Source organism: Cydia splendana, chromosome Z (assembly GCF_910591565.1).
Source record: "Cydia splendana chromosome Z, ilCydSple1.2, whole genome shotgun sequence".
NCBI lineage: Eukaryota > Metazoa > Arthropoda > Insecta > Lepidoptera > Tortricidae > Cydia > Cydia splendana.
In genome coordinates, this window is record NC_085987.1 from 16,684,808 (window position 1) to 16,705,862 (window position 21,055).

Sequence of the window (21,055 nt, forward strand, 5' to 3'; positions counted from 1 at the left end):
TAACTCATATAGCTGTATTTTTATCACCTGGATACAATAATTCCGGACGTTCCCCCAACAACTGTCTACTGTATCTTACCGTCCAAATACGTGAACGGTGGCGGGGAGTAGAGTAGCGAGCGCTGACCTGGTGTGGTCGTCATCGTCCCACTCGGTCTCCGAGTCAATGAGCTCGAAGCCCTGCGCGGACACGTCGCCTGGCGACCCGTACCGGTCCTGGCCAGTGTCCCGGAACCGCGAACGGTGGCGGGGAGTAGAGTAGTGAGCGCTGACCTTGTGCGGCTTGTGGTCATCGTCGTCCCACTCGGTGTCCGGGTCGATGAGGTCGAAGCCCTGCGTGGACACGTCGCCTGGCGACCCGTACCGGTCCGGGCCAGTGTCCCGGAACCGCGAACGGTGGCGGGGAGTAGAGTAACGAGCGCTGACCTTGTGCGGCTTGTGCTCGTCATGGTCCCACTCGGTGTCCGAGTCGATGAGCTCGAAGCCCTGCGTGGATACGTCGCCTGGCGACTCGTCCCGGTCCGGGCCAGTGTCCCGGGACCGCAAACGGTGGCGGGGAGTAGAGTAGCGAGCGCTGACCTTGTGCGGTTTGTGGTCGTCATCGTCCCACTCGGTGTCCGAGTCGATGAGCTCAAAGCCCTGCGCGGTCACGTCGCCCAGGGGCCCGTACCGGTCCGGCACCCAGTGTGTCAGGAACTTGAACAAGTCGTCCACCCTGTATAATATTTTACATGGAATTACTAGCTATATAAAAACGCGCTTTAATGTTTAAGAATAAACAAACAAATTTAGAGTCTAGCTACTACTACACATCACACATAATCCTTATTTAATCTAAAGTGGCGTATGTGCCAGCCTGCACAATATTAACAATATTTTCTGTTTTCTCGCAATTGTACAGTTTTTAATTTGGAAATAAAATTACGTCATGTTTCCCGAGACCCTCTTTCTCCTTCGTGTTTGTTAAGCTTTGCCTCGGCCTGCTCCTCCTACAAGCTTCACGTGTTTAATGCCCCCCTAAGAGACCATTGGTTAAGGAAAGATAAGTGACCTGTTTCTGGGCACGCCGAACCAGTATTCGGGCTTCATGCGCTTGCGGCCGTAGGACATGAGCGGCGTGGTGCGCGGCAGCGGGCGGCCCGCCGGCTTGCCCATGCGGAGCCGCAGGTACAGCGGCGGGTCGTCGCTGGGCCGCGCAGGCCGCGGGATAAGCTCTGCGGAAACGAGGACTAATATACAACTGTCTAAAACATAGGTAATAAAAACCAAGGTAAAGTTTAAACTTGAACTAAACAGTTTAATTCGTTGGAATTCCCAAAAATATGACCCTATGGATCTTGCACATGATGGCGCATGTAACCTGCGCATGTTGAGGTACTTCAGCAAAGTAATTCACACCAAATACAAGCAGACGCCAGTTACTGGTGTGTGAAACTTGCAGGAGTTACATCATACGCCATGTGCAAAAGCAATCATTAAAAACGAATTTCTGTTGAAACCATTTCATAAAAATAAAATAAGTTATTAGCAGGCTAAACACTTAATTTTTTCAGTGGGGTCCCAATGTCCCCTCTGAAGTAGTAAATGGTATTTGCAGTGGGGCCGATACATTAGATGATCCTACTTGCTCTGCTTAGGCTAGGAACATACATAGTTCGACATTAAAGTATTATTGATACTGACTGTCAAAAGAAGCGAAGAGGTCGGGCATGTCGTCGACTGAGACCATGCTGCGGTAGTCGAGGCGCGGGTGCGCGCCGGCCGTCGGCTTCGGCGTCGCGCGCCCGAACCCGCCCAGCGAGCTCCGTCTGTACACACACACTGTATAAGTCTCTGTCCCGCAAAATGGCAGGGGAGATGTGTTATGCGCATTCCTTTTCACTGATCCGGCAATATTATGTATGTATGTATGTATAAACTCTTTATTGTACAAAACACAAAACACAAATTTATGGCACAGGATAGGCATTACAAAGGCGAACTTATCCCTTTAAGGGATTTCATGTTAATCAAGAGGCCGATTTATTCCTGGCTCATTAGCCTAATATTTGCGGCAAGGTATGGCGGTGCGGTAGGTGCAAAACCATTATTGCTACCTGAGTAACGTGGCGCGCACGCGGGGGTCCGCCCGGCTTTCTGGTCAATTCAGCAAACTCGAAATTAATGCGACTAAACGAATAAAATGTATTATTGTATAAGCATTTTAGTGTACACACATGGAACGTATCTATTACCCTAATCAATTCATTATTAGCACCTTGGGTAAGTCGACCTTGAGAACTATATTGATAAAATGTACGAAAGAAAAATTTGGAGCAATCAAGTTAACTCGTATCCATCGTGATTTTTCCATTCTATTCAAGTACATGATAGATAAGGTATAAAAACACATTAGCCTCCTGCAAGCAAAAAACAATTTAATGATCTTGTTTGTATCATATCTTGTGGAAATATGTATTTAACAAATATATAGTCTAAAAAAATTCAGTAATAGTAGTAATACCATTTATTTCACGGTGATACTCGTACTATGGTTGGTTATCTCATGAAAAGGAATGCTACTTTAGATATTAAAATTCGTAATATTGCCAAATGTTTCTGGACACTTCTTTTTTTTTTAAATAAGGGATCATATTTAAGGTAGGTAATCCATGATGCTAATTACCAACTTTCTAATATACCAATATTTACCTGATAGCAAGACCACGCCTCCGCGTAAACCTAAACATGTACATATAATGGGCCACACACATTACAACTAGAACGTCAACGTAACATTAGATAAGTTATCCGGGGGTACGGACGCGAGCTTCGTTACCACGAAGTACGAGGCATAGGTAGGGTTATAAAAACGCGGCATCTGTAGAGATAGCTCGAGGAATACTTCGCAATTGGCGTTTTTCCTGGTAGCCGAACATATACAAGCTTAACATGCTTTAAACATTTAGTCAATGCACAATGTACACAACAATAATAGTGCCATAATAATTTAAGTGCTCTTAGTATGACGTACGATAATAATGCCAAATGATGATGATAATAAATCGAGACTCGAACAGTTCTAAAACAAGTTTGATGATGAAGTCTCATGACATATTACGAATAGGTATGTTATGATTGGCTAAGGTGCGACATGTGAGGTTTCGAGATAGGTTTCGCTAGACGGGGATAGCATCTGTACAATGGTTCTATTATTTTCCTAACACTGATACAACATGCCATTCCGGACGATATTAACCTCATTTAGGATAAAAAAGCACAAACAGGTATAAAAATAAAACAAATTTAGTTGTAATCGCAATCGAAAATTAGCTAACACAAGACAGTAGAAACACAGAGACAGTTGTGAAATTGCTTTCTAAAAGAGAAACGTGATTAAAAATAGGAGACGACATTGACCACAGCGACACTTCACTAAGCTCGAGTTGTCTCACCCCTTTCACTCTGAAGTCGCGCCGCGCGAACATACATAGAAACGTGCCAGTCTATTCCAGGGTTTAGTAACTATAGCCGTTCACGGTAACGCGCGATACCTATAGTATAGAGACTATAGAGTAATACCTATTTAACGAGACAAATGTTATTAAAGTAAACTTACTAATCAGCATATCGCGAATTTTGACATAGGTAGTTAGGAAGATCGTATAATAGTACTATGATAGTCACGTCTGAAAATATCAGTACGGACAAAGTGCCAAGAATATATATACGCTACCTTATTTCCCATATATTAAGGTGTATACATATTTTTCGCACTTTGTCGTCCGTATCTATATTTTGAGACGTGACCGTACTGCACTATATTATAATATATCCTTCAGGTGGCATATTTGATTGAATTGACCGTTTTCGGCATCCCGCCAGTCCAAGGGTTATTATAAGAGCTTTTGCGACAAAAAAACTAGTAAAATACATCTTCACGTCTTGTATGGTGATATTTCTATTTGATTTAAATACTCTTAATTCAATAAAATATTGAAATGCGCTACGAACGTGAGAACAATCTTCGTGGCTTGGGTTGATTCGAGAGAAGGGCGGAGCTTTCCGCCTTACTAGTGTAGCTTTAGTTACGAAACCCTGTACACTAGCACAGTTAATGAAGTGAGCAGACCGTTCGAGGGCGAGCGGTGGAGGCACGAGCGAGAGAAGGACAAGAGCGTTGTGGTCTCGATGTTTCCTCAAGGCAGACATTCACATAACGACTTGGCACATGGACTTTCCGGCAGCGAGTGACGTACCCCGGGGCGGCGAGCGCGTCGTGCGGTGCCTCTTCGGAGGGGGTTTTACTCAGGAACAAACCAGTACCGAACTCCACTAGGTTCATTGGCGAGCTTTAGCAATGAACAGAGCGGCCCGAGTCAAATCCAGATAGCATCCACGGTAGCAAAACAAAAATGTTTCATTGCAATCATTAATCTATGTTAGGCTTTAGCAATTGTTACTTTTGTGAGTAATATATTACAGTGTCTACGTATTATATGCGCGGTGAATTCTAAATACTTTTGAGACGATTGGCGAATAATGGTCAGTATCGTAGATATATACCTACATTCAAAATAAATGTATTGTAAGTGTGAGCAAGATGTGATGTTGGTAAACACAGTTGGCCTGTTAGCCTCGTGTTATTGGCGTCGGTCCGTGGCACTATTAGCATCTCATTCAAGCGGTAAGATAAAAGTAACGGTGGTCTGCCTTGCCCCCTGTTCGTGGATGGCAACTCAACAAAGGCAATGAGGGCTACCGTCATTATTTATGGGTGCGACATAGTTTTTTTATTTCCAATCATATTTAATACATACCATATCACCATACCGTAAAAAAGGCTAACCCCTTAATAAGTTGCTCCTTGACTTGCTTAATTTTGCACCTCTTTTTTATTCCACTTTTAAAGTACTGACACTCATTGAGCCGTAACTCATACTTTACAAACAAGTTCACAAAATAATTATAATAGTAATAAACGCGCGTAACCCACTCAGAACAACAGTGACAATTGACATTTCAGAGACCTCAATCTACAGGTACTATATAGCGCCTCTAGCGAGGAATTCATATGCGGTAGCCCTCATTCGATTTGTTTTAACGACGGCTTGTGATTTGATAATCATATCATAAGACAATTTTTCTCAATGGAGGTTATCAACAATACATTTCCATAGAGAAACTTAAGTTCATTCTATTTATGATATCACGAGCCGTCTCAAACCTGATTGGAATTGCGCCTCAGGTGCTTAGTTGCAAAAAAGGCATTTAATCATTAAGATTTCATGCTGTCACGGCCTAAATAGTGAAGTTTACCTTATTGTTGTAAGAATTAAAATGAATGAGTATTGCATATAATGAGCAGTTAGGTGTGGCACAGACAATTGAAATATCATACAAATCAAACATTACTGGTGAACATTATTTAACTGCAAATGTTACGGGTATACTATAGCGAAGCCGAGCCAACGAGCGAAGATCCGGTTTCCGTACAATGTATTGCGCTAAGCAGCGCGCAACTTTATATAATGAGCCAGGCGAACTTCGTAAGAGACGCAGGGCTAACAATATTCATGCGTCTACGGATAATCCGGCTCTTAAAAGGGCAGCTGACAAGCTGCCCTTGCTTGCCTTGCAAGCTGTGCTTGCTTAATTTCGTCCGGTTCCGAGCGTGTATGACAGTTCAGTTGTCCATGGCGGTGGTTCGTGTAAAGTGATTGATGGCGGAGTGAAGACGCTACCTGTTGAATACTTTGGAGAAGACGCTGGTGTTGTGCGTGTCGGAGGCGGGCAGCGCCTCGCCGGCGGCCGGCGAGCCGCCCTCGCCCGTCAGCCCCTCCACCCACGACAGCGGGTACGAGAGCCGCTTCAGCATCTGTTTACAATGTACACTTATTGTTACCCGGTTTTGTTCATTCTATCAAGTATTTTATTTATCCTAGTCCTATCCAACATCCTAAATACTTTTAAATCTGATATCATGGCTGATGTATCTAATTATAGGTAACAACAATTTACATAAATATCTTTAACCTACAAAATGCCAAGACGAACGTCCTCAAATCAAGGAAAACACTTCGAGTGAGCCGTTTCCGGCAAACTTTTTCTTATATGCTCGACTTTATATTGCTCTTCGAATTGAATTAGCGTAAGAGCCTATAATCATTGTTCTCTTTAATAATCAATTCAGCAAGCAAGATGCAATCACAACCAGGGCGTCAACATTTACGTATACGTACGGATATAAATAATTCTAGTAGCAGTATACCAAAGTACAATAAACATTCTAGAAATTCCATTGTGCTATAAGGAAAATGATCTATTTTGTTTACAGTAGCCACATGACAAGACTGAAGTGAAAGATAGACCGATAAGAAATGTTCAGTTTATCTTTCGTATCCGTGACCCCCTTTATACAAGCAATCTGTATGGCAGCACAATAGATAGATAGGTATTGCTCAAACTATATGTGTGGCGTGACTAAGATTTCGTTTGTTTCGGGTTGGCTATGATCAACGAGTCTCCGCTTATCTTAAGACGTCAGTCACGGTTACTGCTCAGTACATATATGTACTTAGAAAACACTGCTAATAGCCAACGTACTCAACGATATGTAATATATTATGCAGTTCATATTTAATTACTTTGTGACATAATCCGTCGGTCTCTTGCCACCATCAATGTGCCTGCTCTTCTTGAGCCGACTGGCATTATCAGAGATGATGGCAAGAGGCCCGATGGGGTGTCCTTAGTTTCTTGGAGCTTGGGACGGATGTTAGTGTGGGATGCTACCTGCGTAGACACACTGGCACCGTCCCACCTCCAACGGACTAATGTATTTAAAAGCGGGCGGGGCGGCGGAATGCGCCGAAATTTTAAAACGTAACAAATATAAGAGCCTCGGTAGAGAGTACCATTTTATACCATTTGGAGTTGAAACTCTAGGTCCATGGGGTCCCAGCGCGCATAAGTTGTTTGCAGAAATCGCGAAGCGTCTGGTTGACGTAACTGGTGACCGAAGAGCTGGCGGCTACCTCGCACAACGTATCAGCATTGCGATACAGCGAGGAAATGCCGCCAGCATCCTTGGTACAATGCCTCAGGGGCATTTTAGATTTAAGCTAGTTAATAATTTCGTTTAGTAGTACCACTGTATAATTATATTATATTGTATGTAAATAAATGATTTAAAACATTACTTTGTTATCCCTATGTATTTAATTACTCTTTAAGTACTTAGATCAGTTTTATAACATAACACTGGTACGAGTAAAAAAGCTTTCTTGCTTTTTTATAGCCGCTATTAGCTTAGATTTAAACCCGATTATCGATGAGTTATTTAGATAAGGACTGTATCGTTTATTATAAATACAGATAAAACCTGGTCTAACTGTTGACGTGTGTATTATTTTGTATTACTATGTTCTTAAGGTATAATCTGGGGGTATTTTTAAGCCATATCTGATATAAGAAGGTTTTACATTTATTTTATTTTAGGGACTTTATGATGATTTTAATACCGTCTAGCAAATGTAATTTGGACAAGCTTATCGAGCTTAATTTGAGACTATTTCACCGATTCCTTGGTACGATTTAAAGAAACAAAAGGTTAATATGTTGCCAAAATATGCCACCTAAGTGTCCTTTTCATGATTGCTCAATTGAACATCCACAGAATAAATGTGGTGAATTTTTATCTTTACATGAAAACGACTTTTTATGCAACATTTTGAATTCCCGTCAATTTCTGACGCCAGCGAAATGAGGGAAACAGCTAAAAGAATCTACCGAAATCCAAAGCCTAACGGACATTCATGGCGTTGAACCATGGCTAGAACAGGTCGATAGAAACGCTCCATGATGGTTATATTGTATACCAAAGTCGGGGTTGTCGTAAGTAACATGCCATATTCTCTAAAAGGCCACCAAGCACAGTCCAAAACTTTTTTTCCAACTAAAAGAAATGATTAGACTATGCCCAGATGTTTCGCTATACGAATCATATGTAATTGCTGTTTACATAGTACGATTTTTTTTGTGTAATATCTCGTCTTGTTCGCAAACCGTAAATTTTCTTGTAGTATTTGTCCAAAATCGTTATAGTTACTCGGGAGGATTGGGTAAATATTGTCTGTGATCTCCCAGGACGAAATGTTACTTATTATTAAAGCACTAATTAAACTATATGTGTAATTTTTTAATAAAAATATAATACCAGAAAAAACGGCTAAGTAAAGTTGTATTCATAATAAACGATACAGTCCTTATGTCCGCCAAAAAAAAATCCTTATGAGTTATTGCAACGAAAGCAAACAGCAGCGGTGGACGGTGAATCGATAAAAGGACAGAAATCTGGAAACAAGTTTCATACAACCGTGGTATACGTGTAGGTACTATAGTGTAAACAACTTTATTTACGGTATTTGACACATTATGACTGACGTATATAGAGATGTAACTAACGCAAATCGATTGTCACAGCAAGCGATTACGATTGGATGGCACGTAGACTGAGGTATCGAATTGTGACGTATAATGAATTTTTATTTGAGATTTAAATAAAGCTAGAATTATATGGTTTTCTTGCAAGCTACCGGTCGGTCGGTGTATTTAATACACCGACCGAGTAGGTCGCACCCATTGTCAAAATTGAAACTAACTGGGGATCTATTTTAAAGTTTATTTATGTTATTTCTGTGTCAAATTTGTTGTCTGTTAAGTGACGATAAATATATCCATATTTACAGTTAATTATCCACCTTTTCCTTATTTTTATTAAAAGAAAAATGAAAAATTCATATCGATTTACTTAGACGACTACCGATTCATAACGATGGTGTTCGGCCAACCCTAAAATTAAAAAAAAAAGACGTAGAACGTAAACGTTCGCAGTGCAGTTGTTTTCCTTTGTGATTTCGATGTGCAAAACATTTTACGTAGTGTTGCTGTAGTGAGTGACAGACGTCAAATACCGTAAATAACGTTGTTTACACTATAGGAGGACGCGTCATCAGTATGGCGTGCTACATGCCGCTGGTCACGTACGCGGCAGGGGATGGTATTGATTGATCAAATGAGTTACTTTTATCAACGCATCAACACGGTTCGTCAATATAAACTGAGTATTAATTACTAAGACCCGGGATATTGGGAGCGGATTGTAGGGAGAGAACAAGACCATTTATCGATGTTATCGACAATACGATACTTTTTTTATTAGTCGATCAGATTTTTATTAATAAAAAACCTCAAACGATGTCCTATCCTACTATCCGATACGTATTCTTTTCAACGGTCAATGATGAAAAAGAATCGAAATCTTGGAAAGTTTAATCTGTTTAAATTACTGTATTGAAAAAACCCTTTTTATTTAAAACTTATGAAAAATGACTCATACCTGTTATTTAATTTTTAATAAATTTAACTGCATCGTTATAGCATGATTAACAGTTTGATAACATCGATGAAAGCGTTGCTCTCTCCCTACAATCTGTCAATAGCTGCACTCGTAATTCCGGGCTCTACTAATTGCCTACGACAGTGTTTTTCAAACTTTATGGTGTCACGGCCCTTTATGACCACAAAAATTTTTTCGCGACCCCCAAACCCCGTTTCTACGTTTTTCTATCTAGGTATATAGAGTCTGCGCGGAAAGAGAACAGTCGTGAAATTTACTGGATCCCATACATTCTACGGCTCTTCTCTTTCCGCATAGTCCATCAAGAGTCGATATCAAAACAAAAAAAAAACGGCCAAGTGCGAGTCGGACTGGCAAAAAATCACGTTTGTAGTATGGGAGCCCCACTTAAATATTTATTAAGTATATTCTATTTTTAGTATTTGTTGTTATAGCAGCAACAGAAATACATCAACTGTCTAGCTATCACGGTTCATGAGATCCAAAAAAGCGTTATGAGGAATTAATTCCCAGCAAGCTGGAAATAATTTTAATACCTTCATTTGTTTGCTCCATCCCAGGAGGTGTGGATAAAGTTTTGGAAGCCTTGGGAGATACATTTTACCTTGGATTGACAAAACCACTCGAAATAGAAGGAACCCACCGTCAAAATTATTTAATGTCACTACCAGCAAGGTTGTTGTGGATCAGACACTGGTAAAAATAATACGGATTTTATCACGATTACCAAAAAAAAAACAAATTCAAAGTGGTAGCCATTTTTTACAACGTTTGACTAGGTACTAATTCATATTAAGGCACTTTTCGGATCCTCAGAAATCAATTTTTATCAAGCAAATTTTCCGTAGGACATACCGTTTTTGAAGTAAGTACAAGCAAAAAACTGAAAAAGAGCAGCAATTTTTCCACAACTCCTGGAATGGAGCAAACTCGGATTACACTAATTTAGAACCAAATGAAGGTATTAAGACGATTTCCAGCTTGCTGGGAATTAATTCCTGGAGAAATCTAATTTGACTGGCCTGACAGATTTTAACTTATTTAACTGTTTAATAAATACAGTTTACCTATCTAATAATGCTTTGTTTTATTGATATGTACGTTAACGACCATTAAATTTTAAAGGATTGGATTATATTTAAGTAAAAAAAAATGAAATCTGCTTTACATAAGTTTCTTTCAAAACTGAGCTTCGCGACCCCCTTGGACAAGTGCTGCGACCCCCCTGGGGGTCGCGACCCACACTCTGAAAAACACTGGCCTACGAGGCTACGAGTATGAATGCCGTCATATAGAAGTAATAACGATCAGTAGACAAATTGATCCGTCATAATTTAAAATCGTCGAAGGTACATTATAACTAGTAATATGTACGTTATGAGTATTTTTAAATGTTTTTATGATCACTTATCTTAGAATATGTTATATTGATTAAAGTTGCCCCTAATCGAGTTCTTTATGGTTAGAGCTTCGCTATGCTGAACGACGAATATCGCTCGCTCGCTGCTGCTCGCTGTTGCATCAGGCTACTATTGACCAGGGCGCTTATCTAGCCAAATAATGACGCGGAACAAGACTAACCTTGTTCTTCTTGTCAGGCTTGTTCGCGTCCTCCTTCTGGTTGTTGCCGTCTAGCGAGAAGGAGACGGCGGCGGGCTTGCGCGGCGCGCGCTCCGCCTCGCCGAGCGGCGGCGCCGACAGCGGCGGCTCGCCGCGCGGCAAGCACACCGGCGGGACCCAATCCGCCGACAGCACTATGTCGGCGTCGCTGTACACCTGGAATTACATCACCAATATTACACCACTTTCACATTATCCTGTCTCATGTGACAAGTGGGCAACTGTTACTAACATACATCGCACCCTCCATGCTCCCTCGTATTTTGCGGGCACGTCAGTTAGTAACATAGAAAAAAAAAACTTAATTTATAAGTACACATACTTGTACTTAATATTTGTAAATTACCTAGTATTTTTAGCCGTTATCGTCGTAATAACTTGACATCAAAAATAAATAGATCTTGAATTGCCTACATTATGTGTAAAAATCTCTTGAAAAACAATAAAAATAACTGTCATGCATCATTATTATTAAATTCCAGGTAAAAAATACTATGTACAAATATACCTTGTTTTGACAATTCACACATTTATTGTTGTATGTTATATTTGTAAACCGACGTGCCCGCAAAATGCCCCCTCGACTATCACTACACTATTTTGAACTTCAAATATAAAAGTCAGTCACTATTTCAATAGCACATTTTACACAGCCGCACAGGAGAGGTTGTGTTTACAGTAACGGAAATGATGCCAATATATTTTGTCGACTATGTCATCCGAATACTGATTAATTATCTACGAAGATTATCAGAATCGAGAAAAATCTATCGGGCAATGTAAAACTGCTCTCACGCCGTATGAGTTGCATCAGTTCATCACTCTCGGCAAATCAATTAACACCAACAAACGTCGCAGCAGTGAAAAACAGTTACTTAGAATTATGCGACCAAAACTGATTCTTAAAATAATGACTACAGTTATATACTACCTGTTTTTATAATTCAACATTTATACATAAGTTATACAAATAAATACGACAATTGACGCATTTAAACATAGTTACAGCATAGAACGAAAGTAGAATAAACGACCCAAACACACCAAAAATCCGAAATACCATATAGATATTTAGAGTAGGCCAAGACAAGGTATGCGTTGAAACAGAATAGAACGAATGTAGGCTTATACAAAAGAGACGTCGGCCCGAAGTGACGACGACACGGAGACGGAAAAGCAAGTGCCTTCGTAGACCCGCCTCACCTCGTCGTGCGAGTCGTACGGGCTCGTGTCGGAGTCGTGGTGCACGAAACACGACAGGAACTTGGCCTCGTACCGCGAGTCGCACAGCGGGTGCTCATCCTCCGACTCGTATATAGTGTCTATTTCGTGATAATACTCATCGTGATATGGATCGTGGATGTGGTGCTCCTAAAAATCATGCGAGTTAATACATTAAACCACGGTTGAAACCATTTTAGACGAACTACGTTAAATAAATCACTGAAATATGTTAGTTAGTTAGTTATTTTTATTGCTGTGATAATATTTGCTAATGAGTAATGATGTTAATCTCAAATAGTTTCAACTTTAACAGGCGCATTTAAACAATAAATAATATGAATAGTCTCTAGATGGCTAGGTTAGCTATGTTAGTAATGACATAAATATAATTAACTAAAATAACAGCTAATAGTGATAATGATACTACAGTATGAAATATGGTGTTAGAATAATCTAATAATAAGCGATAAATAGAAACAACATTAACATATTCTGTGATAGATACCATTGTATAGGTAATCAATGTATAATTACTTGTTAGTATGTACCTACAAGTCATGACTAGGTTAGAAAGTAAAAAAAAACAAATGCATTATCTATGGACTCGTTAGTCATGTTTAGAAATTAAATATATAAGAGTAATGGGTCGTATGGACAATAGTAGATTGTACAACAAGGGCATAAAGTGACCCCTTTTGTACCCGAGGCAATTTTTTGGTCTGAGCGAAGAGAAGACCAAAATAGTAGACGAGGGTAAAAATGGACATTTATGCCCTTGTTGTACACTCTGCTTTTCACTTCGATTGCGAGGAAAATAATTATATTTTTCACGGCAATTTACACCACGAAATTGTCGTAAAGCGAAAGAACATAATACATAACCAATTCCCGCCAACTAACTTTTTAATTATTTTTTAAAAATTTTCAACATGTGATCAGAGTTTCAGACGCTTGGTTTTCTGCCAAGTCAAACATTTCGGAGCATTTTTGAACGATAATCGACTCCTATTTTATGTGATTTACTAAATTTAATGACAGAAAATACGGATTTCTAATAAATTGTAGCAAAAATTTAATAATATAACAAGTTTTGTCATCTACACAATTTTATTGCTCAGTAAAATTGTGCAATATGTTTTAACTGTTTGGCTGTTGAGACCGATTACCTTAGTCTTAGAAGAAAATTTTACTTTTATGCTCTAGAGCATAAAATGCTACGCACGACATAAAGGTGCACTTTTTGAGCATGAGAAGTGAAAAAATAATTATTTACGTAATTACGACGCAAACACTTTAATGTGAGAGTGTTTATGTGGTTGTAAGATAAGATAGCAATATGAAATGGTCAAATGGGTACTGTCATAATATATTTAAGCACAGTAATACACTTCAGAGATCATTGGCGAACTTTATCTTGTGTCGATAATGATACATATACTTATGAGGTTATCGTCTTAAGTAGACTTGTTGCAGTCAGTGTGCAGTAGCGTGGGCAGACGCACCTTCTTAGACTTGGCGGGCGTGACATGCAGCAGCGGGTCGCGGATGTCGATGCCCGAGTCGTGGTAGGACAGCTTGACGAGGTGCAGTGCGTCGGCGGGCTGTGGGCCGGCCTCGTCGCCCGCCTCGTCGGCCTCGGTGCCGGACCCGGGCTCGGCGGCCTCGACGCTTGCGCCTCCCTCGGCGCCCTCGGCCCCGTCTTCCTTGTGGTCAGTGCTTGATGATACCTGAAACACATCGTCGCTCTACGATAAGTCCAATATAAACAGTTCTTCGTAAAAAAGATTGCAGCTATAAATTACTCTAGATTAGCGCGGGTTTAGATAGTAGTATCGAAGGAATAGATTTGTGTAAAATCGTGCCTACTCAATGACATATACATCCATATGTTGTGTATTCTATAAAACTTTAAATAACTATATTCGCCGTTATTTGTTCAAAACTAGTATTTTGGGTGTCAAGGTAATAACATAAATGCTCCAATATAAGCCAACATAGCCAAGATGACCGCTATTGGACTTGCCATAATTTGTGTTGCCATGGGTGAGCGTGGAAGGCAAGTACGGTTGGTGCCCCAACATAAGTAACCACGTTGCCAAATTGCATAGAAATGTGGTTACTTACATTAGGAAACCGACTGTACTACTGCTGGCATTAAGGCCAGCAATGGGAAAAATCCGAGTATTAATACGTAAAACTATCCAAGTATGAATACCTCGCTTCCTTGATCGATAGACATCCTGTCTTTGCTTGGGATAGCCCAGTGATGATCCAGAAGGGACTTCCGCCTCTCTTCAGTCGATTGTTGCTGAAACACAAATATGTAGTTACTAGGGTGTCGCTTATTTCGTCGAAATTGAAATTTTCTATGTCTCACCCCCTTAAATTGTTCTCTTTCACTAAAAAACAAATGTAGATTTTTTTCAGAATTTTCAATTGAGTTTTAGGGGTTGCTACCGAATTTTGAAAATTTTGACCCTCCATACAAGATTTTTTTTTGTTCTTTTTCTCGTTTTTTTTTGAGACAACGGGTCAGGGTGTATTAATGTGCAGTTTAACATAAAATAATACCACTACTTTTTAAAACTTATTATGCGTGTTTTAGGCGTTCTAAATATTCATTCAGCAGTGCGCACTCCTAAAACAGGAATAAAAATTATTTAAAAATATAGATTGACTATACCTAGTATTGAATTACATATAAATAGCTTCCATATACTTTGACTCACTGTCTCACTAAAATGTTATGTACGCCGTCTGACCCCAAAAAAAAAAATCATCATGTATGAAGGATCCAAATTTTCTAAATTCGGTAGCGTCCCCTAAAACGAAATTAAAAATTCTGAAATAAATCCACATTTGTTTTTTAGTGAAAGAGAACAATTTAAGGGGTGAGACATAGAAAATTTCAATTTCGACGAAATAAGCAACACCCTAGTAGTTACATTTATTCCGATTGAAATCTGTTTGCTATTATAATAAACTATGAAGTGTTTAATGGAATATTAAAACTAAAATTATTCGTAGTGTATGTAATTAAGTAATTACCACTTTTAAAAATGTTCAATATGTTCAGTATGTTCATAGTACATTATAATAATTTGTGTCCATCTGATCAGATATCAATACAACTATAACTAATGAAAATTAACTGTTACAGATGAACACGAAACAACAACAACATAAACAAGCACAACAACAACATGCTGGTTTGCTTACGAATCAAACATATCATGATTTATCTTCGACATAAAATCATTAATTTGTGTAAAATCTCGGACGGCATTTTCAAATTACATAATACCTGTATGTAACTTTCGGCAGAGTTAAAGTAAATTTCAAATCCCTGAGAGGTTTTGTCAATGCACGGTTATAGTCTAAACGAGGTTGTATTTATGCTGTAAAAACCACGGGATAGGCCGTTCATCTAGGTTTAGGGCACCTCTGCCCTTTTAATGATTCGACATACATAATTATTTTTTGCCAGGTATCCCCTCCTGTTTGGAAATGAATACGTATGGTGAATAAAGTCAATTCAGGTAAGGGTTGTTATATGAAGAACCGATTAAGAGCACTGATCTAGGTGTTAGACTGGCCACGTGCCGGTACCTGGAGCGCGGTGGGCGTGACGAGCTCGCGCTCGAAGGCCTTGGGGAAGGCGGCGCCGCCGCGGTCCTCGGGGTCGCCGGAGCCGGGCCGCTCGTCGCTAGCGCCGCCCTCGCCCTCGCCGTTGGCCGCTTGGAGCTCTGGGAAAGTCTCGTCCTGGAATATATCACGATACGGTCATTAATTATAAGAATAACTTCAACAAACTGGTTAGGGTGTTGCTTATTTAGTCGAAGTTAAAATTTTCTATGTCGCACCCGCTTAATTTATTATCTTTGACTAAAAAACAAATATGGATTTTTTTCAGAATTTTCAATTACGTTTTAGGGGTTGCTACCGAATTTTGGAAAATTGGACCCTCCATACAAAATGTTTTTTTTTTGTGTTTATATAAGAGGTTTCTTTTCCGTTACCGATGCAATGTCTTGTAAAAATGTTCGGTGCAGACAGTGGAAATAAACGAGGGCCGCAGGCGGCCGGCCGCGGATGCCCCATGGGGTGCAATGTGACAGCAAATAATGCTACTACGCATCACCTAGTTTTTACGTTTTCCTTGTGACAAATGTGTCGCTTAACTTCAAACTCGGGTAAATCCATTCAACCCTCTCAGCAAATATCTACCCTATTACATTTTCTTAATACCAAAATCGTATAATCTGACAGATGGATTTACCCGAGTTTGAAGTTAAGCGACTCAAACATAGATGTAAATCTTATAAATAAGAATTTTGCTACTTTATAATGTAAAGTGATTCCAGTAGTTGTTCAGATTAGTAAGTAAATAATAAGTAAACACTTTATTGGACGAATAAGAAATATTTTATAGGAGATAGAACATATAATGTGTAGTACAAAGGCGAATTTATCCCTATGAGAGATCTCTTCCAGTTAACCAATGTAGTTCGCCATTATATGTATTAATTTATATCACGTACGCAGCTGAATACTTTTCGCAGCCCTACAGCAGCGCAAATTGCAGCAATTTACGCCCAAATAAGCTGCGCGTAATCAATGTTGTATTATTGCTTACCTTGACTAGCAGGGAATCCTTTCCTGGCGAATGTTCGGATTTATTCATGTAGTATATTTCAGCTGTCTCTGCCCTGAAATGGGAATTAATATTATGTCAATAACTAATTACATAGACTTGACACGATTCTCGTGAATGGAATACCAAACCCTATTAATCATACGTAAAATGAATACTCGAATAGTCCTGAACTAATTATAAACCGCTACACTATTGTGACTGCGTTTGATAATCCACTGATAAATACATCACTAGACAAAACTGTACTTATATTTACACGCTGAATTCATTTACCATGCTTCACTATAGCTGCAATTTGCAGTTTAGTGTGGGCTGTAGTTTTGTGCCTGTGCTAGCGGTCAGGCAAGTTCAGTTTTACGATTTAAAGTTATATATAGCCCTAAGGCGACCGTTACGCACAAAGCAAAGATTTGAGTCCAGGAACTCTTGTATTATTAAACTACTTACTACTAAAATGATATAGCTCCACTTGGGCGGGTAAAGTTATAGAGATATATTATAGTAGATAAAGGGATGAACTGACTTGTTTGTGTTTTGGTCAGGTCCGTGCGTGCGCATGTGCGCGATGTCATAGAAGATGGCAGCGTTGACGACGTACTCCATGGGCGCGATGACGCCGTACGACTCGGGCCCGTGCTCCATCACCAGCGTGTCCGACACGTTCGGGTCGAACATCACCGCGTTAGGCGTCACCAGCAGCACGCCCGACACCACGCCCTGCAACACAACTCCGTCAGCCCAAAGCGATCTACATGTGCTTTTAGGGGCTCAAGTTTCTTAGGTCTTTATCAAAACTAAATTTAATTCAAGATGATTATCAATGCGTCGCATGGGCTCAAAGTTTCGCCTGAGCCAACGCTTTCGCATAAGATTTGATATGATTACAATTGAATATGCCACATTAAAAATAAAATTTATTACTTTTCATTATTTATCCTGGAGGCTTAAATCAATAAAAAGCTGCCGCAAGGCATGTTATAATCGCTGTAATGAATAAAATGAATGAATAAAAAATCATAATACATTTTATTTCGATCCACAAAATAGGCCGCCAGGCAAGAGCATACACACAGAAAAAGGATTACCGAAATAGCAGTGCAATTCTTAAAAACCCTCGCCGATATAGCATCGCGTAAATAAACATCGCCAGCGTAATTGCGTGTGTCAATCACGACGAAATGAACATGTATTTCGCAAAGCGAGCGCGGTATTCATGAATTAATCTGAATCCGTTTATTTGCAAACAAATAACAATAATAGTAACACTATAAACAGAGTAGCCGCTTCAAACAATTTAAAACATTTTTATAACTATTCGTTTGAACAGTTGTTGCTAAATATTTACTTCATTCTTTCAAATAGTTTTTAGCCGCTTGATACATTTGTAGTGTACTCTAAAACTGAACGCCCTTCCGAGATGTTTACGCTGAAATGCAAATTGACCAGCGCTTCTAGTCTCCATCTGAATAGCAATTAGTGTCGGAGCGACGACGGTCACTTTTACATTAGAATACCTTTGTTTAATTCATTATACTAAAATTTAAAGTGGAATTATTGGAACCATCGCTTATGGCTAATAGGTGTCGGATGTCTAAGCTGATGTTATGTAATTAAGAAAGTGTAAGGTTTAGAATACTGACAAAATGTTAGCGATACAGTTGCGATGGAATTTGATACACACTCGCATTGCATCATTTCATCCTTATTTACTCGCTCTCGCCCAAAACACTCGCAAATCAGCATAATTTCAGTAGCTGTGCACTTTAAAAAGATTTCGTAGTTCGTAGATACATGTTTTAGCGAAGACAGGTTGATTATTGTAGTTTACATGTATGTAGATTAAAGTGGATAAGAACAAACTTATCAACTCAACTACGCTACAACTTAAATGAAGATAAAACGTACCATGCCGCTTGTCAATGAAGACTAATATTAATTGCATGTTTAAAATAAACCAGCAGCGTCTTATTTACAATCGTGAAAGCGACATCCTAATATGAGTGAATATTAAAAATCATCACTAATCCACTCTCATAATGTATGTATAAAGAGTAGTAAGTAAGATAAACACCTGTCCATCTGTGATGTGGCGCACGTTGATCTTGAGGAAGCGCTGCGGGGCGCTGCTGCTGGTCGGCGCCTCCGGCGACACGGGCCGCAGGCTGTCCAGGATCTCTGCAAGAACAACAAGCATTATCGTAAAAGAACAACTACATTTACGTCCACACTTAACGCTGATATGTTCTGTTCACTTATATATTATTTTTATTATGTCCCTTCCTGTTTACCTCATCCAACACAGCAGTCGTTAAATAAGCATTCAGTTTTTATTTTGATAAGAATGAGATTGGCGTTATAATTATAACAAACAAATTAGGCATTGCATTATAAATTTTAGCCACTTCTACGTTAAGTACTAATGATTTGTCGCGCAGCCGAGCCGTCAGGCTGGTGTATTTAATTCCGTGTTAATTCCAATCTAAACGATTCTTGATAAACTAGCCATTTTTCTCATTGGAAATTATAGAATTATGATTAATTTTCTGAATACCCGGCCAATCAGACGTGATTCCGAATACGCTAATACAAGGTGTAACACTCCTTTTTGCATCTCGTGTTTAAAAATACTCTCATCTGAGTTCACGTTACTACCGACATAGATAAAGGTTCAGTCACTTCTTAACTAATGGGTAAGTGCAAAAGTATGTTATATGTATACGATTCGATATGTAAACACTACTAAATTAACAAATATAGCCTTTTTCTGAATAAATAATTATATTATTATGGTACTACTATTGTGTTCCTTGCAAGCAATAATGAACGTAATACACACGCGATTCTAGAGCTGAAATCGGTGTGCTCACGCGACGAACGTGCGCCTGAACTGTGGCATTGGCTCGTGGACATAAAGGATAGTGCAGTTATAGAAAATACATAATTAATTAATGTGTTGCGTACTCTGTACTCTGAAAGTGGAGTACCTGGGTCGATCAACTATTTCTTGATGTTATTCTGTCCCATCAGCCAGGAGACAATAGTAGCATAGTTTGTTAGAAGAACTGCTGTACCATGTTCTCAAAACGTACTTAGTAGGTGTCCCATTATGGAAAGGCCTTATAACTACCAAAAAATCAAGTTTGGTTCATTTAAATTCGAAGAAACTAGGATTTTAAGAGTGACCCAGGAGACCGTAACCATGGCAACTAGTGACAAGAAAAAGTTGATTCACCCACCTATATCTGTTATAAGTCTTTTAAAATATAATAGATTTTAATGTAGGTTAAAATATAATACAAATTTTGGTTGTTTATTGAGTTCAAATGTTTTTTGTTTCTTTTATTAAGCACTCACTACCGACTTACCATATGTGCATTAATTTTCATTGTGCCATCACATCATACACAATGATTGTAATCATAAATATTAACAATGCCAACAAAGTTGGTGAAATTAAAATGCCGTTCGTTAGTGTGTGATAGTGTTGTGCGATAAGCGCTGCGACGTATATTGGCACAGCTGTGAGTTGCGATGTAGTTACCTTTTTCTTGTGCAGGTTCGCTCGGCGGGCCCACTGTTGACTCAGACGTGTTGTCCCCGCTCTCCGAGGGACCATCGGAGTCCTTATCGCCACCTGGAACACGATTTCTTCGTAACTACTTGTGTAAACTAATACTGATCCTGTGTGGTTTCATTTGAATATAAAACTTACAATACTTATAAATTAGGACAGAGAAATGTGTATGGGTCTTAACTGTAGTGTAAAACCTTCAACGTACCATTATACCAACGCTTAAGAAAATCTACACTGAACATATTGCAGAAGTTTTAAACACGTTTCACTACAGCACTTATCTTGCGTGGTAATGAAATGAATTAGATAAGTCCATTATTATTGTCACAGGCAGGCGCTGGCGCCGGCGATAACCATCCACAATTGATTTTAGTTCAGGGTAATTATAGAGTGTAGTCGAAAGTGTAGTTTAAAATAGTGTCGGGTTGTAGCGCGTGATGTCGGCACTGTAGCGCGCCCGCGACTGCAAGCTGTCCACTGACGGTGGAAACTCTTGTTTACTGTGCAAATACGAGAAAAATTTTGTTTCATGTCTACGTCGCACATGAATGAATAACACCAAGGCTGAATGTTATTGTTT

General features: G+C 39.4%; 1 protein-coding gene across 20 annotated transcripts in view; it reads right to left on the minus strand.

Annotated features, from left to right (window-relative positions):
- LOC134804722 (TLD domain-containing protein 2) overlaps nt 1-21,055 on the minus strand; it is a 146,463-nt gene that overhangs the window by 34,757 nt on the left and 90,651 nt on the right. For 11 of the 20 annotated variants that reach the window (XM_063777897.1, XM_063777902.1, XM_063777900.1 and 8 more), the window contains 13 exons: nt 20,443-20,535; nt 18,973-19,076; nt 17,425-17,618; nt 16,881-16,953; nt 15,854-16,006; nt 14,460-14,552; nt 13,747-13,989; nt 10,982-11,176; nt 5,724-5,857; nt 4,239-4,331; nt 1,684-1,808; nt 1,052-1,214; nt 580-715 (listed from right to left, as the gene is read on the minus strand). In XM_063777897.1, the coding sequence (XP_063633967.1) occupies nt 580-715; nt 1,052-1,214; nt 1,684-1,808; nt 4,239-4,331; nt 5,724-5,857; nt 10,982-11,176; nt 13,747-13,989; nt 14,460-14,552; nt 15,854-16,006; nt 16,881-16,953; nt 17,425-17,618; nt 18,973-19,076; nt 20,443-20,535 (1,799 nt within the window). Of the gene's footprint in view, nt 1-426; nt 499-579; nt 716-1,051; nt 1,215-1,683; nt 1,809-4,238; nt 4,332-5,723; nt 5,858-10,981; nt 11,177-13,746; nt 13,990-14,459; nt 14,553-15,853; nt 16,007-16,880; nt 16,954-17,424; nt 17,619-18,972; nt 19,077-20,442; nt 20,536-20,680; nt 21,048-21,055 lie in introns of those variants that run through there. The other 9 variants (XM_063777893.1, XM_063777911.1, XM_063777895.1 and 6 more) reach the window with 5 other exon arrangements.